Here is a 17,419-nt window from a genome sequence, read left to right on the forward strand (position 1 = left end):
AGTAACAAATATAAGCATTTATTTGGCACCCAAGGGCAATACAAAAACCTGGCAGTGGGAAGTGGAAAGGTCATAATCACTCAAATATTTCCACGCTCTATGGACCCAGAGGCAGGACCTGGCAGCAAGTCTTCCAGTAACCTGGCTCATGGCGCATTTACTGAGCACCTGGACCGCTGCAGGCCTAGCATTTTGCCAGGCACCATGGGAGATGAGAAGGGAGGTTGTCTCACACATGATGGGTTTTCAAGGAGCTGCAGATAAAACCAGTGGCTAGAAACATAACCCGAGGAAAAGAACCAACCTGTATATATTGTCAAAAGGGAAATCTTGTCAAAAAGTAGAATTCTAGCAGGGCTGGCTGCATGGTTATGTCCTTTCTTCATTCAACAAACATTTACTCAAGGCCTAGTTAAGTGCCAGGCACTGATCACATACTGGAAAGAAAGAGAGACCAAGTTTCTTTGCTCAGGAGCTTACAGCGTAAGCAGGGAGGATAAAAGGGAATCAGAAAAGCAGGTAAATATATTAACTATAATATGAAGTAAGTGCAATGAGGGAAATAAACAGCATTCAGTAACAAAGAATACAGGAGAAAACTATTTACAGAGAAGGGACCTGCAAAGCCTTCCACAAAATAAAGATGCCACTCAAGACAAGTGTGGTGGGCATGGGGGGGGGGCTCACAGGAGCGGGGACAGAGGCCGGAAGGAACTCAGCGTGGCTGAGAACCCATGGGGAGGCCACTGGGGCTGAGCTTAGCCAGAAATCATCGTTTAATGAGGCCGAAGGGGAAGGCAAGGAACTTATCTCAAACCAGGCTAAGTCGTTTGGATTTTATGAGGTGTAATAGGAAGCCAAGGGGTCAAGCAGGCAGGGTGACATCATCAGCTTTGAATTAAAAAATCAGAACGCCAAGAAGCCAGCCTGTTATGTAGAGAATAGACGGAAGGGGGCAGAATCGAAATAAAAAAAGAAAGCCTTAAAGCGGGCAAGTTCACAGAAGCAGAGTTTTCTAGCTAGGTTCCTCACCGAAAGAGGAATAGTGAGAAGTGGGAGACAAGGCTCCATAAAACCAAAGGGGAGTTCAATACTGAAGCATAATGCAGGAATGAGACAGCAGTTCCTTGCAGTCAAATGATCCAGGGAAGGAATACTTTAGACACACCTGGTGGCAGCAGTGAGCAGGATAAAACCACAGGAAAGGGGAGGGACAGGAAGCAGGGAGGTAAGCAGGGAGGGAGCCCAGACTCGAGGTGCGGGCTGACTGCGTGGAAGTGGGAACAGTAACAGGGAGACTTTGACAGCTGTCCTTGGACAGCTCAAAGGAAAGATCAAGAAAACATGGTGAGAGCTCAGGGTGCTCGGCTGCTTTTAGTAATACGGAAACTCAGACAAAAAGATGATCAGCGAGAGACCTTTGGGCCTTCGTAGGGCCCAAGATCAATGATGTCCAGTGGTGACGATGCAGACCCTAGGCTGTGCTGAAAGCCTGGGTGCCTGGAGCTCCAGGAAGCAAAGAGGGTGTGTGGGTGGATGGGGAGGCACGAAGGCCGTTCCTCCACACAGGCCGTTTCTGCACACGGCAGAGGCCGTCTCCAATCCCACTCGTCTCTTCAAAGCCAAACAAAAATGCCTACTGGAAATACAAAAGACAGCAGATGATCTCTGAGGCACCTGAACTAAGGGAATAAAAGCAATGCCCGAACTGTTCCCTACAGAAGCCCTAGGGGCAGGAACTGAACAAAAACATGGAAGAACTCTTTCATGTTCTCTTCATAAACTCACTGGCCAGGCTCTTCAACTGTGGCCAAAACACCTGTGGCAAACAATCTAGTCAGTGTGCCTACATGGAAACCGTGTCACACAAAAGGAGCTGGCCTCAAGTCTCATATTCAATGGCGGAGATGACGGGCACAGGAAACAAGTCTGGAGATTCCCAAATCCCTGAGTGGGGAAAGACAGAAACCGTGCATCCCGGAGAACAAAAGGCTCTATCACACCTCCAGCTGGCAGGGACGAGGGAGGAGGCATCACGTGGGAGGGTGTCCCGGGAACAGGTAGAGGTGACGGCACAGAGTGCTACAGTACTCGGACATCTCCTTGCAGCGGTGAAACTCCGTGCCCGGGGCATAGCCTTCACGCTCCTTGATAAGGGCATTCACCTGCACCGGCAGAAGCAGGGGGGTTCAGAGTCTGAGAGTCCTGTGCTTTTTGCAAAGTCACACAACACGGAAGAGTAAAGAGTCAACAAGAAACACAGCAGAAAGGAGGAAAAAGGAGAACAGAGTGGAGATGGCCATGTTCACGGAGCCAGCCCGAGCCGACTTACCTTAACCAGCATGTCGGCCACGTGCATGTCACAAGCTCTCTCGGTGAACACCTGAGCAAGTGCCTCGATGTACCAGGAACCTCGCTTGGTGTTCCGCATGGCTGCAGTCCCTGCATGCAGAACAGCATTAGACATGGTCTACAGGACCTGCAGGATCCCTACGGCTGGACTTGATTTCCCAAGTAAGACATCCCCAGCACCAGCCAGAGAATTCCAGGTCGAGCAGTGTAGGAATGGAATGACTTCACAGTACCTTTGAGGCAGGCATAGCCACAGATCATGTCTGAGCGAGTAGGCAGCCTCATCTTCAGCAGTTCCTCTTTCCCAGCATCGCTCTCCTCGCACCCGGGGGATCCCGCCTGGTTCTTTCCGTCTTGCTGATCAACTCCACGATCGGTTTCATCTGTAGAAAGGCAGACAGAAATGGAGAGAGGTGTTACTTCTTCCCATCTTTCTTGAGTCTGTCATAGGAAAGCCCAAGTTCCCTATAAGTTCCTTGACTGGAAGGCACCATTTTCAGTCGTGGTCTCCCAACCTACGCTTGGTGAATTGAAGAAAAGGGGAAAAAAAAAAGATCATTACTCTGCAGCAAGCATCCTTTAGTCCGGGATGCTTGCTCTCCTGCCATTGGCCAGGCACGGTGCTCACGTGCTGGAGCACCTCCTGTTCTGGGGAAGACAAAGTGCCAAATCAAACCAATCTTGTGAACAGAATCAAACACAGCAGAGTTCATGATTCACTTGTTCACATAACAATACACCTGGAGTTCACCTTGCTTCCACTGCAGTATATAGTGAATACTAAACATTTACTTTTATTCCACAAACAAGAAACAAAAGTGAATAAGCCAAAGATATGGTTATTATACATACCATAAAATCACAACTTCAAACTAGGTATCAATAAAAAAATCATATAACAAGCATGACCAGCTGTTTCCAAGATCATTTAATGTTTTAACATTTAATTTAAGGTTTATTTTCATGAGCTATAACAAGCATTCAAGATTTAAGAGAGTTTTCAAAAGAGAAAAGCTTAAAATTGGGAATCAATTGGGGGGAGTACGTTATCCAGTTTTAGCAGTATCTTCGAAACACACCCTGAGCACACGCCAGATTCTGAGCCAGGCCTTATATACCCCAGGGCAGCTTCTTGCTTCTTATTTCTGACATTGTGTTTCGTGTCGGGGGTGGGCAGGGGTGTTGCTCACATAAAATGGACACAGGAAGGACTCCCAGGTCATCAGACCACAGGGAAGAGACAATGGTCTTTCACTGTATTCCTGTTCCACTCACAAGAGTTCAACAAGAAAGGCCATGTCTAAAGACATTTAGCAAAGATGTATGGGGCAACTGTCAGGCTGCCAGGTGCTGTTTTACTTGAAGCCCTAGGGATCTGCTGAAGGCGGAGCTCCTGTCCTCAGAGCTGATCAACTCGGGCAAGGCACAGTGCTTTCTGCAGATGTTAATGCATTAAGTAAATACAGCAGGAAAATATGTGAGTGCAAATCTTCAAAGAAACAACTGGCTACTGGTTATCCCTTGAAAGATTTCATTTTTGGAAAAGATGGAGAGACACAGCGGAATATTACTACAGAAAACAACAATTTCCACCATTTGGATCTAATACTGTCTAAAACTGTCCCTACAGTGGGAGAAAATGAACACTGCTATCTTTATTTAGACTAGAGCCCTACATATGTCCCTCAGCACACAGTCACACTCATCTCTTGCCTTCACAGAGCAGATCTATTAATTAATGTTACTGGTTCTTTCTTCACAATATCCCTCCATCTGTTTTCTCTCTTACCGCTACACGATGTAATAGGCAGGCTTTCACCTATTCATCTGATATCTACAAGTGTCACTGTGGGTCAGGCAGTGCTCTTGGCCTGAGGTTACAGCAATGAAGCAAAAACAAAGTTGTTGCCCTCACCCTCTTCCCTTAGTGCAGCTTCCTGCCATACAGACCTTCCTGGAGAAACATCTATCTCATTCTTTCTTATTTACAGTTCAGCCACCTCTGTACTATTGACCCAAACCTCAGCTGTGACTAAAGGCTTGTCATCAGCTGGATCTGCTTCCTGTGACCAACCACACTTCACTTCAACTTACATAGGTAATCAGTCTTCTATTGGATCTGGGCATTTTGGGAGGGAAGGGGAAATGTGTCTTTTTAGTCCTTGTGTGCCCAACATGCTACACTGCCTCTTTCCCGTGAAAGACACCAGATTTTCACCTATATAAGTCATAGTATTCTAGGTCCAAAGTTAACTGTAAATCCCTTCCAATGGACCTCGCTTTCAATAATCTATCCTTAGGTGTACTCTTTCACAGGTACAGTCTGGGTGCCACTTGTTCCCTCGCTGCTTACATGAGGCGTCTAAACTAGTCTCAAGCACATCTGCTCTATTGCCCCGAGTAACTACTAGGCTCCTTGGAGGGGCCACGTTTTCTTTCACTTTTCTGACAGTTCTCACTCTAGTCCTAGTCATCTTATAGGACCTCAGCAACATACACTCTGGGGAGGTATCAAAATTAGGGGGCTAATAGCATTAGCTACTGGCCACACAATAGGGTAGTGTCCTTTAAACTAAGCTCTAGGTCCCACGTTACATCTGGATCATGTTATATCTGGCATTTTGGGTGGATTAACTATGAGCCAGGTACAGTGCTAAGGTAGCCCTTGAGTGCACAGTTCCAGTCAACTACTACAGCCAGTTGATAAAAAACAAGTATAGTGATCACATACACTTTACCTCAAGGAAAACTGTGGTAGAAAAGTATCAATAACTTTTCTAACTTTACATAGCTGCTACACAGTAGAGATCAGAGTTTGATTCTCAAGTCTAACTCTTAACTACTCTTCTCTTACAGGGTGAGAAGTATGCCATGTGTGTCTACCTAGCCTCGTCACACAGCTCTGGAAGGGGTAGGGCAGATGGCATGCAAGAAAGAGAGAAGGGAATGAGAAGCAAGAGTCCAAGGCCAACAGGTTCTGAACTGTTACCCTGCATGGTCCACGAGTGACAAAGAAAGAAGCAGAGTGGAAGTGCATGTGCAAGTGGGAAAAGAAAAAGAGATAAAGTGAGAGAGAAGACAAGACAGAAGATCCTAGATTGGAATTTAGTAACAAAAAAAGCACATCAGAGTTAATAGGCACAGAAAAGCCAGGTTTGTCAGAAAAGAAGGTAGATGCTGGCAAGAGTCCTGGCAACAAGAAATGGTGGTGCACAGAGAGCTGACCAGCCTGAGAGCCAAGGGCTGCCCAAGTCCCAGCACACCCCATGCATCGGGAGACACTTACAGAGCAAGAGAGGCGGTGGCAGCAGTGAACAGAAGGAGGTGCCCAAGGGGTCCAATAGCACCTGAGAGGAGCAAACAGGACAGTGAGCGCTGGTGGGAGGCTGCCCAGGAGCCACCGCCCAAGTGCTGGCCTGCCAGGACACTCACCTCCACGGCAGGCTTGGATGAAGAACATTTTTGGCTTGTTCTGCAGACTTGGGCAGTTGGCATTGTCAAAGAGCCGAAAAACCTCTTGTAGCTGCCAAAAAGAAATGACGGAGAGGTGGGTTAAGAAGTTAGGAGGGCTGGGCCTGGCATGATGGCTCAGTGGCTAAATCCTCGCCTTACAACAGCCAGGATTCTGTACGGGTGCTGGTTTGTGTCCCGGCTGCACCACTTCCCTTCCAGCTCCCTGCCAGGTGCCTGGGAAAACAGTCAAGGATGGCCCAAAGCCATAGGGGACCCTGCAGCCATGTGGGAGACATGGAAAATTCTCCTAGCTTTGGATCAACTCAGCTCTGTCTACTGCAGCCACTTGGGCAGTGAACCAGTAGACAAAGGGTATTTCTGTCTTTCCTTCTCTCTGTAAATTTCTTTACAATAAAAATAAATAAATCGTTTAAAAGAGAGAGAGAAGTCAGGAGGGCCTCCAGAAGCCCTCTAAGTCTAAGAGCCGTCATGATGGGAAGGTACAGGCAGAAGGTGAAATCTCCTAGTGAATTTCAACAGCTGGCTTCCGGAGGATTACACACACCTCAAGTAGTTTCCCGTCCACACCATAGATTCCGCCCTCTACACCATGCGATAGCAGTGCCACTATACAGGAGTCCGTGACACGGTGTGCAGGTAACTGTGCAAACTTCTGAAGTTTTTCTCGCATTTCCTAGATAGAAGACAAGACACTTTTCAGTACTGTTTGTTATAGTCAGCACCAATGTAAGCAGAAACTCTTGGTTCCTATCTGAAACCGTAAGCTACCGGCAGGTAAAATGCTTTCTCGATATTCTTAAGTCAATGACAAGAGACTGCAGAGACTCTCTGAGAAGCTACGGGCTCACCAGAAAAACGCACCTGGCCTGAGCCACAAAGTTCTAACCACAGGTTCACCGATGTACCAGAACAGGCTATGAACTCTTAGATTAAAGCAAGTCACTGAGCTAATGAAACTAATCACTGGCTATGACTCATTCCCTGATCTCAATCAGATCTTTCATTATACCAAGTGTTCTTGTATATAAACAGCACAGGGGGATCACCAGGGGAGCTAAGACTGAGTAAGCAATGCAGCTATCCCACTGCAAGAAAACACACTCTTCTGCCACACAGGCTCAACGGCCTCAGGGCAGGAGAGAATCACAAGACTTGTGTGCAGGTAGCAAAGTCACTACCGGAGGGGCAGGGACGCTGTCTGTCTCAGCGCTGTTCAGGGCCGGCATGCTGTGATGCAGGCTGCATGTGCAGCATCACTGCACACATGGCCTCTGGGATCAGGCTGAGCTAGGCTTGAACCCTGGTTCAAAAGAGAACAAGTTACTGAGTCCCTCGTGGCTCCATTTTTATAGGAAAACAATTATTAGCAAATATTCTCTAAGTTTATGACAGAGATATTTCATAGAAGGGACTTACACTGTCCTCTTGCACATAGTATACATATCTAATAGGGAGCCATGATGTCATTTTCACAAAAAAATTATTACTAGTGAACCTTGTAGTACAATTAAAGAATGTTATTGATCTTGCACTAAATGGCCATACAGGATACCATGATCTTAAGTACTTGGCTTATCAAACATCAAAGTACACTGAGCCTAATTCGTAATCTGGACTAAATTTTTAAACCCATTATTTCCCTCTATAGCTCTGATGTCCAGATCTTTTCTCCTAAGTGACATGAATAGAGGTGAAAACAAAATAATTTCATTGTGAATCTGCTGAAATATAATGGAGATAAATATCCTACTTAAGCAGAATGGCTCCAGCACAAATTTTTGACATCAACCACGCACAACCCCAAACAAAAAGCATACCTGTATAACACACTGCAGTGGTTCTCAAAATGGGAGCCCTGAAGCAGCTACAGCAGCAACCACCCAGGAACTTAATATAAAAGCCCAAGCCCTGGCAAACTGTTTGTACAAGGCCTCCGGATGATTCTGATCTGTTAAAACTTGAGAACTACTAATCTATGGGCTTGCAAAACCTCTGCTTGCAGATAATTGAGCTGTACAAACAGAAGCAACCATAGAAGTGGAAATCTTATGGTAATAAACAGATAAAAACCATTTGCTTCAAGAATATGTAACTTCAAAAAAAATACCTGTGATTATTCTAGTGAACCTTACAGTAACAGAATTCATCATAATGACAGTTAAAAGAACTTTGCTCCAAGAGAATACAAGCTACATACTTGGGCACTTACTCATGAGTTATTTTCAACTAAGATTTGGTCAGTAAAAAGAGAACAACAAAACCCAATCATATATTTTGTACCCGAACCTAGTAAGACTGAATAAGTAGGGGGATTTTCCACAAGTGGCTTAAAATAGTACCTGTGGCCTTATTTCTGATAAAATTACAGTACTTCTAAAAATAGCTGGGTTCTTAACTCCGGGATATGTTTTGGCTGGAGGTTGGGAGATGTGTGAGAGTAAACCGTGAACCCTCTGAAACTTAATGCAATATTGCATGGAGAGCTGCATTTTCCAGGGATGACCCAGACTGTGCAAAGCTATCTGGGACGCCAGAAAAACAAAAACACATGGTAGAAGAAAATCTGTCACATTTCCCCATATAAGGTAAATGGTAACTGCAGAACTAATAACATGAAGAAGTAGAGAATTTAATCAAACAGAAAATGAAAAAACAGAACTCCGGCAGCGAGAAAACCAGGGCACTCTCCAGCACTGTCAAGAGATGAGGGTTCTCTTATGACTAATCGTACTATTTCCTGTTTTAAAACAGCATTTATCTGTAATGTCCCAAAGGTTTGGCAAGAGGAAGGATACTAATTTTGCTGGTTCTGTTTCTTTGCTCAACAAACAATGGTGAGAGAGCAGTTTTTGGAGAGATCCTGTCATGAACAGGGCTGGCAGACACTCAGTGCACCACACTGTGACACGCATGAATCTCTGTTGTACGCGGCCTTCCCTCTCTGCAGTGCCTGTCCCACTGCCCTCCCCTGCAGGAGCTCCTGTACCCTCAGCCGGCTCAAGCCTCACCTGCTCCATTTCTGCCTAAGCATTTCTTCCTCTGGGCTACTAGGGAAGACACTGTCACTCTTGTTGGGTTCTTGGGCATAAAACACAAAAATTCACTTTTTTTCTGCTGGGCCCAAGACTTTTGCATCCCTGGAAGTACCATAAACTCAAAGTCCATGTTTTAGAAATCCCTGCAGCTAGCTTAGTCTCCCTCTATAAAGCAGTCAAAGTTTATTTCTAGTGTAATTTGGTTACAGGACAATCTACCCAGAGGATTAAAATTTAATGGGCCCGTGAATTTGCATAAAGTTTCACACAAATGGGAATGGCATTCATAAACTGGGCCCAGGCTATCAAATCAATGTCTCCAGAAAAAAAAAAAAAAAGATAATACATTACTGACTTGGCTAGTCAGTATTTTATTTCTCTCAGGCATGTAAGGTCCCTATTAACTACACATACTGGAAAAGTAAGACATGTGTCTTGTGTGAAGAATGGCTAGGCCAAAGCCTCTAAGAAAACATACACACATTACACTTTGTTAGATGACCTTCTAACAGGAGCCCCTCTGTAAGACCCATGGTGGATATCCTACCCTCGGTTCCCTACATGTGCAGTAGACCTCTGGGAAGGGTGTAACTCATGTGAATACTTGGTGATAGAAGCAGGTGTTTCAGCCACAGCTTTGAGACGAGGCTGTATTTATTTTGCATGAGCTATTACTGGCAGGCTGGCAAAAAGAGCATGAAAAGGGTAACACCCAGGTATCTACGGGTGACACTGCCCTTAATGAGAGTACAGCACATATATAATTATTTTCACAGAAGTAGGACAGCTAGGAAACAGAAACAATCATCACAGACACTACTAAACATAAAACAAAGACCTCTCTGCCACTTGAAACAGATGAAGGAAAACCACTTTGAAATTTTAATTTCACCACTAACAGTCCAAAAGAAAGCTTAGTTAACAGGAAAGTATACAACCGCATGTTATATCTTAAAAGATATTGTTTCTGGACTAGGCTCTAGCAAAACACTGTGGGTTAGTCCTTGTTAACCTCAATTACTAAGCTATATTACTAACTCTGTTAAGGATTCATATTTTGAAACTGGTAACAGCCTATTTATAAATGTATATCAATAAATCTACAATTGACTCTAGAATAATGGTACTTCCTTAATCCATTACATGTCAGGTTTCTAATTCATATTTCAATAACAAGTTTATTTCAAAGTTACCATACAGATGACAGTTATTGCTCAATTTAAGTCTTTGCAGGCATCCTGTATGTAGGATGATGGGACATATGGATTAGTTCATTACTACTATAAAATAGTATTTGCCGGGGTAGTCCTAGTAGATAAACATCTGCAAGAATTATATCAGCAAACAGACTTTTAAACAACAATTAGACTCTTAAGCAGCAGTACCAACCAAGAAGTCTATGTCCAGAGCAGTCCTAGCTTATAAATACCCTTCCTGATCTGGTCGGGTGAAATCTCAGCAGGTCATCATTTACTGAGGGATTGGGAATCAAGTTTCTAACCATGTGAAAGTGAGAACCCAAGCCTGGACCATTCCTGCCCACGGAAGCACAGCTACCCTGAGACTGCATCAACACCAGAACAGACGGCTGACACCACATCTTTTTTTACTAGATTGCAAGATGAGAGGCACAACAGAGTGAGTGAAGACACAAGGAGCGTAAATTCCAGCAGAGGCTTCTGACCCCAAATCGCAGCCCAGCCCTCTCAGGCATGTGTCAATCTTTCCTGCCTTACACACCTGTGCAGTCTGATCATGTAGAACGTGCACATCGTAGCCCAAAAGCTTGAAGAGGGTGGTTAAAGTATTGTGGTCCACATCTCCTCCGGAGCGAAATTCCAGATCTTTCTCTCCAGTGAAGCGTACATTGCTCAGCACCAATGCCAGGCCACGCGGCCTGGACTGCAACCTATACGCCTGGGGAAGGGAGGCCAGTTAGACCATGAGCTTTGCGGTGACATCACCTAGGAATCCCCCATTAGACAGACACTGCTAACCCCCAGCAGACAGATGAAGGTTATCATCTCATCAGCAAAGATTTTCTGACTAACAAGGCAGAAAAGAAATATTTATGACCAAGAAGGAAATCTCATTTCAACTTTTTTAATACGCACCAGCTGGCAGTGTGTCTGATAAAAGTCGGGAGTGCAAGGCTTCACGTGAAGACAGGGAGAGCCATCTCTACTGTCTAGGGAGTGTTCCACAGTATCTGTGGTGTAGACAGAAAGCAAAAACACTAGCATACAACCTAAGTTATTAATCACAGTACACCACTGTCACTTCAGACACCCTTGTGAACTAGGGCTGTGATAAAATACTGGTCTTACTCCCTTATCTGTGAGCTCCATGAGAGTGGAGACCTGCTAGCTTTTGCTCACCACTGAGTCCTCGACACTTGGCTCACAGGTAGCGGGTGCTCAATCCACTGAATGGCTAACTGGGCTGTCTCATAAAGGACCTGTTCTAACTTCTCAGCTACGCCAGTAGCCTTGAATATAGCCTTTCCTCAGTTATATAGAGAAGACAGGCTGGTCATGAGTAGGAACTTCCTACCTGTGTAAGTTGCTCAAAGGGCCAGTCACCATCAAGAGTGTTATCAATTACGAAAGGGAAATTGGCCCTGTGTAAACTAACTGAATTACTCCCCTTATAAAACATCTCAGGGCAAAACCAAGTAAAAAAAAAAGGAAGGTCTCTTTTATCCCACAATTCTCACCTGTTGACAGGCGGAGCTGTTTGCAAGGGGAGCAGGACTCACACACGGGAAAGGCAAGACTCAAGTCGTAGTCACAGCTCAACTGTGAAGAAATCGGGACTCACCATGACAGACCCTAGCGAGAGGGCTCAGTCCAAACAAAACACAACCCAGGCCACCAACTCCTGCACTCACAAACGTCTTCTCAGCCACATTAACCCTTCCCAAGACGCATTTCTGGGGCTCCATACCGGTGGGTGTGCACACTGAAGGCCAGACAGAGTGGTGAGCAACAGATCCTCCAGGTGCCCCTGCTTGGTCTCCCTCAGCGCCACACAGAAGGCATCAAACGCCTGCGGACCCCTCTTGGGCAGCAAGTTGAGGAGTTCCACATTTTGGCTGAAATTGCCCACTTTTGCCTAAGATATAAGAATAATACATGAAGTCATATTTATTATCTAGCTACAATTCTATTTCTTTACATAAGCGGCCTAATAATACCCTTGTCTTACAAAGGATTCTGTATACAAAAGTCTCTATGAGTGATTTCACATTTTGTCAAGTGCATTTCCATTTCCCTAGAAAAGCAACACCTCCTTCCTGCCCTTCCCCACGTTCTGTTCCTACCCTGAAGATCAAGTTAGCATCCTGAATCATCTCTCCTGCTTCCAGGTACCTGGATGAGCTCCCTCATTTCCAGTGTGATGATGTCCTTCTCCAGGAGATGTTCCAACAGCTCACTCAGCAACAGCTGCTTGGCCAGCACCACTCGATTCCTCTTCAGAGTTTCCTGATGGTCGGGGTGCATGCCACACACTGGCAGTACCCTACAGGCAGAAGGTAGAAGGCAAAGCCATTAAACACAAGCTGTGGCACAAGAGTGGCATGGGTAGGAAAATCAAGAATAATACCAAGAGTACCTATATTCTATTGAATCTGGTTAAAAATCAAAGTGGTGGGCCTGGTGTGGCGGCCTGAAGGTTAAAGTCCTTGCCTTGAAACGTGCAAGGATCCCATATGGATGCAGGTTCTAATCCCAGCAGCCCTGCTTCCCATCCAGCTCTGTGCTTGTGGCCTGGGAAAGCAGTCGAGGATGGTTCAAAGCTTTGAGATCCTGCACCTGCGTGGGAGACCCGCAAGAGCTCCTGTCTCCTGGCTTCGGAGTCATTTGAGGAGTGAATGATCGGATGGAAGATCTTCCTCTCTGTCTCTCCTTCTCTCTGTATATTTGCCTTTCCAATAAAAATAAATAAATCTTAAAAAAAAAAAAAACAAAGGTGTACCAAGCATAGTGGAGCTTAAGTATCTTTATTCACAGAAGTTACTGAAATTGATGTATAAAACCTTACAGCATCTTGAGCAAGGAACACTGGATCCAATAACTGACACTCAAGCCAATGGCCAGGCTTACCAAAAAGCTACATACTCTTACCTACTTACATGAATACCTTAAAAGCTTTAAGTTTCTGTGGCAAAATGGTAGGAAAAATAACAAAGATTTTTTCACATATGGATAAACAAACAAACAAAAGACAGAATTAGAAGAGATAAATGCCAATGATAAACAGGACCAATATGACTTGAAACCATTCATATGCTTAAAGCAAATGAGAAAGGAATATAACAGATCCAGTTTGTACAGTTAAAGCCTATTTTCACAGACATTATAATGGGGGAGGAAAAGCATGCATCCCCAGGAGGGCTGGCTTAGGGAAGTAATTAAAGGATGTGCAGGGGGAAAGCAAGGTTTTAGAGGAACTGAGACCCAAGAAGACAGCCAATGGGATCCTAACATAGAGGAAGTAACACCCCTACTTACCTAGGACAACAACATCTACAAAAACAAAACTCTCACTTATAAATCACCTTAAAACACATCAAAGCACTAACGGAGACACACGTCACCAATGGTGGGGCAGATTCCTACTTCAGTTTACCAGCAGCATTCTCTCCTTAAAACGTTTCTGGTTTCCACAGCACCCCTTAAAAAGCCCCCAACCTCTTCCTTACACAGAACTCATTCCCAGCTAACTTGAATTTTGAAACAACGCTGCTTAGATTTAAGCTGAAGAATCATCTCTCTGCACTCCTGCTCCTTCCACTGGTACTAGGAACAGTGTCTTACATTTTAACTTTCCAGTAGCGTCTAATCATCCAAAATTTGAGGGAGGGGGAATGCAGAAAATGAACATCAAGAGAATTTTGAATTCTTGGGTCTGTATCCTTCTCAAGGTCCTTGGATCAATGTCCCGTGTTATTCTGTCCGGGATGGACCAGGAGGCATTCAAATTTGTTCTCCCGGGTGATGTCTGGCCCGCGACACAAAGACTTCGGGGCATGGAAGTCATACTGGAAGCCACTGCAATCTCCTTGTCGTATCCAAGTACCTCACCCCCGGGGGCAGTGTTAACTTCTCCGCTCATCACATGCAAGGGAAAGCAGTGATTCCAAACCAAAGGCAACAGAGGGTGAGCACCGCAGAGTCTCACTGGTTCTGTGCAAGAGAGGGTACATTCCCGGGAGGAAGGATGGAGGATCTAAGCAAAGCAGAAAGCGAGATGCTGCAGCGGGAGTAGTTATCTTACTCAGAGCCCCACTGGGCTGGACAAAGAGGCTGGGAATCCTTCCCCATGAATGACAAGGCCAAGGAGGCCCGGCACGAGCCCCCCGCAATGGGTCAGGCTCGCAGAGGTTTGGGGTGTCTTGGCTGAACCTCCAAACCCCAGGCACGGCTGTCTGGAGCGGCTCCGAGGGGAGCGGGCGACCTTGGGGGCACCCTGGCACACACAATCTCCTTTCTTGGGCCCCACCAACGCCCCCTGAGACCCTTCCCCACTTACCTGCGCCCCCTGTCAGCAGCCATTAGCCCCTTTTGCTGCAGGCTGGGCCGGAACCCCGCGCTCGGCGCCGCCATTTCCCGCTTTTACCTCGCTGTGCACGTACCACCCACAACCCAAACAAACCCCAGATCGCCGTCGCGTCCTCCGCATCCCTCCCCCGGCCGCAGACGCACCCCGCGCCTGCGCCCTACAACCGCGCAGATCCTCCCCGACCCCAGGCCGTCTACGCCCCTAGCCGGCCCCGAGCGCCCGCGGACGTCGGACCGTGCTGTCCAATGGGACGAGATTGAGGCTCTCGGCGGAAAGGGAAGAGGCGGGGAAAGAGCGAGGCCGCGTCCGACCTGCCAGTCCGATTGGCTCCAAGTTCCCGCGGAAAGTATGGCCCTCCTCCCCCCTGGTGCCGCCCACCTGTTCTGCTCCGCCTAGTGCAATGACTTCACCGGGCAAGGACGGTCGTAGATCTCGCTTTATTGAAATGTTTAAGTCCGGAGGGCGGAGAACACGGAGAGAACGCCCGCGCAATGAAGGCCTGCGTGCAGTGTGGGGTTAGTGATAGGATAATCGCTCCCAATGAGCAAAACCTGCAGCACAGCCGCAGCCTGGAAAGCCTGGTGTCCTTACTGGGAACTGAAGAAGCAGGGCAGGGGCCTGAGGTAACAGTAGGGATGCGCTAACGGGATTAGTGACCCGGGAGTTTTAACCGAGATGAGTCAAGAGACAGTAGTTTCCTTGGATACTAACCCCTCGAGCTTCTCTAAAAATTATTATTATTTTTCTATCGCTCACCTCCATCCTTTGTCAAACTGGAAACCCCACTCATTCCATGGCTTTCAGACCCAATGGGGGACTGTTCTTTGGCCGCTAAGCAGGAGCTCGAGTGATACCTGAGCCACCACCCTTCCGAAGGTGGGCCCATTAGCGCTTCGATTCACTTTGGTGGAGTATTCCCAGTCATGTTAGCCCACCCTGCCCCTTGTATCTATATATAAAATCTCCCAGCCCCTGTCAGTGCTTCTCCCAAGATAGACTGAGAGAGCTGACCTGACCTCCAGGTTACCTTGTGCTGAAAACACAACAGGCTTCAGAATCACAAGTTCAAGTTTTTTTTTTTTTATATTAATTACCAGTGCACCTTTGTGCAAGTAATCGAACCCGTCTCAGCTTCGGAACGCTGAGAGTAATACCTTGCGAGGAATCTAATAGAGCTAAAACACCTGCAATAAAAACAATGTATTTTGTCACTCAGATGTCACTTCCTCCTCTCTCTGAATCACCTCCCCATCTCACCATCTTGTGGAAATACTGGACACAGGGGTAGGTCACCGAATGTTTCCAGAAAACTCCTCATCCCAAACGGGAAGGGCTTACCGTCGCCTCACACCCCTCTGGGTTCAAGTCCCCATTTGCGGTGTCCAGACAGTAGCACAGTTCCTGACACACAGCAGGCATGAGGAAATGCTGACTGCGTGCGTGAGCAGGTCTGCTGTGGAGAGATGATCGGTGCCGGGAGAGTCATTTAGGGTAGTGTCCAGTTGTCTTCATAGAAGACGTTGTCGTCCTCGGGGGGACCAAAGCAGACCTCGTAGGCAGGGGGTGGAGTCAGAGGCTCTGTTTTGGGGAGTTCCCGCAAGCTCTGCAGATCGGGGGCTGTGGACACGACCCGTGCTCCCCGGAGCCGGAGACTGAGTGGAGTTCTCCCCGGGTTAGCTCTCTGCGTCATGGATCCCTCCGAGCCCACTCGCCTTCTCAGTCTGTCCCTGCTGTTCTCCTCTTGGTGGCCGGGCTGTCCCCCTTCAAGTCCTGGGGGGATTTCAATGCTGCTGTAAGGGGGTGGTTGATCCTGTTCTTGGGGGTGGGGCTGTGATCCCACCACGGCTTCTTCATAGGTCGGCACCTCAAAGGCTTCATTGTCCCTAAGAGAGGAGAAATCAGGTCATGGGTGTCTCCCTGAAAGGAGTCTTTTTTTCCCCTCTTTTTCATGCCTGCCACCCACAAAAGGTCATCAGCCGCTGATCCCACCTCTCATGGATACCAGTGACAGAAGCAAGTAGATGGTATGACCTGGAGGAATAGAGGAGTACACGGGATGAGCCCAAGATGTGCGTCCCTCAACTCACCGTGCATTGCCTGAGGCCCCTGGGCTCTCTGTCTCTACTGATCGGAACCCCCCTTCCAGAAAGCAGGACAGGAGGCAGGCACACAAAAATAAGCCGCTCAGGATGAAAAAGAAATAAGCCACTGGGGCGATGTCCGGCCGAACGCCCAGCAAAGCCAGCCCCAGGAGGAGGGAGGCGCAGCACAGGAAGAGGAGCGGCTTCTCCAGTCTCCCCCACAACTGGCTTGGCACCATGGCCCCTCCCCGGGCTCCTGCAAAAAGAGACACAGCTGTCGTGTCTGAACCAGTTGGCATCACCTCTACATCTGCTAACAAGGTAAATATACTACTCTCTTCCTTTGGTTTTCAGGTTCTTCCATCCTAAGTCACCTGCATTACTGCAGAGGTCTAGCCAGCTCTTTCTGTCTCTAGATAGCAGTGATGTAGAATGGCCAGAAAGCCAGCCCAGGTGTTTTCTCTGCCAGCCGTCAGGTGTGTTTCTTGTATCACAGCTCGGGCTCTCTTCCTGTTTTCTTCCCTTCTGGCTCCATTCCTCTAGGACACCGTCCAGGAGCCAGTCCCGGGAAGGCCCTTGCCGGGACCTCAGTGCACACCGGCATCCTTGGAATCCAGGGGATGGGGCGGGCCCTGCCTTTTCTCCATGATGGCTCCTACCTCTCAGGCAGAGGCCCTCAGCCTGACCCTGCCGGGGACAGAAGGGCACGCAGCAGCACAGGCCCTTTCTGAGTCTGTCTGCTCCTTTCCTGTACGGTCCTCTGATTGTACACGCCCTCACTGGAGACAGATCATGCACACAGGACACAGCTGTGTGAGGAAGAGTTTCACAGACAGCAGTCTGTGGCTAAGGCTAGAGGCCCTGGTAACTCCTGCCCTCTGCCGTTCCCCGGACCACCGGGCTCCCCCCACT

At 47.3% G+C, this 17,419-nt stretch overlaps 2 protein-coding genes across 3 annotated transcripts; both read right to left on the minus strand.

Moving 5' to 3' along the window:
- On the minus strand, positions 1-14,531 carry CASP2 (caspase 2). Of its 2 annotated transcripts, XM_041002091.1 has the most exons (11): positions 14,397-14,530; positions 12,233-12,383; positions 11,808-11,975; positions 11,578-11,659; positions 10,976-11,070; positions 10,602-10,778; positions 6,371-6,499; positions 5,785-5,875; positions 2,586-2,735; positions 2,333-2,442; positions 1-2,165 (listed from the first exon to the last, which is right to left on the minus strand). In XM_041002091.1, the coding sequence occupies exons 1-11, from the start codon at positions 14,468-14,470 to the stop codon at positions 2,034-2,036; spliced, it is 1,359 nt and encodes a 452-aa protein (XP_040858025.1). In that variant the 5' UTR covers positions 14,471-14,530; the 3' UTR covers positions 1-2,033. The 2 variants fall into 2 exon arrangements, with proteins under 2 accessions (XP_040858025.1, XP_040858026.1); XM_041002092.1 differs by lacking the exons at positions 1-2,165; positions 2,333-2,442 and adding an exon at positions 5,639-5,699 and having other exon boundaries at positions 2,658-2,735; positions 14,397-14,531.
- A 959-nt stretch (positions 14,532-15,490) lies between these two features.
- TMEM139 (transmembrane protein 139) lies at positions 15,491-16,746 on the minus strand. Its single transcript, XM_041002413.1, has 2 exons — positions 16,514-16,746; positions 15,491-16,309 (listed from the first exon to the last, which is right to left on the minus strand). The coding sequence occupies exons 1-2, from the start codon at positions 16,744-16,746 to the stop codon at positions 15,913-15,915; spliced, it is 630 nt and encodes a 209-aa protein (XP_040858347.1). The 3' UTR covers positions 15,491-15,912.
- Positions 16,747-17,419: the final 673 nt, after the last annotated feature.

The sequence above is a fragment of the Ochotona curzoniae genome, unplaced genomic scaffold (genome assembly GCF_017591425.1).
Source record: "Ochotona curzoniae isolate NIBS_2020 unplaced genomic scaffold, NIBS_Ocur_1.0 scaffold_2476, whole genome shotgun sequence".
Lineage (NCBI taxonomy): Eukaryota > Metazoa > Chordata > Mammalia > Lagomorpha > Ochotonidae > Ochotona > Ochotona curzoniae.

Coding starts and splice junctions, on each gene's coding strand:
- TMEM139 (XM_041002413.1), bottom strand. CDS start 16,746: ATGGTGCCAAGCCAGTTGTGGGGGAGACTGGAGAAGCCGCTCCTCTTC. Junction 16,310..16,513: donor GGGGCCTCAGGCAATGCACG/GTGAGTTGAGGG, acceptor CTCCTCTCTTAG/GGACAATGAAGCCTTTGAGG.
- CASP2 (XM_041002091.1), bottom strand. CDS start 14,470: ATGGCGGCGCCGAGCGCGGGGTTCCGGCCCAGCCTGCAGCAAAAGGGG. Junction 12,384..14,396: donor GCTGCTGACAGGGGGCGCAG/GTAAGTGGGGAA, acceptor TTCTGCCTGTAG/GGTACTGCCAGTGTGTGGCA. Junction 5,876..6,370: donor TGGACGGGAAACTACTTGAG/GTGTGTGTAATC, acceptor TCTTTTTGGCAG/CTACAAGAGGTTTTTCGGCT.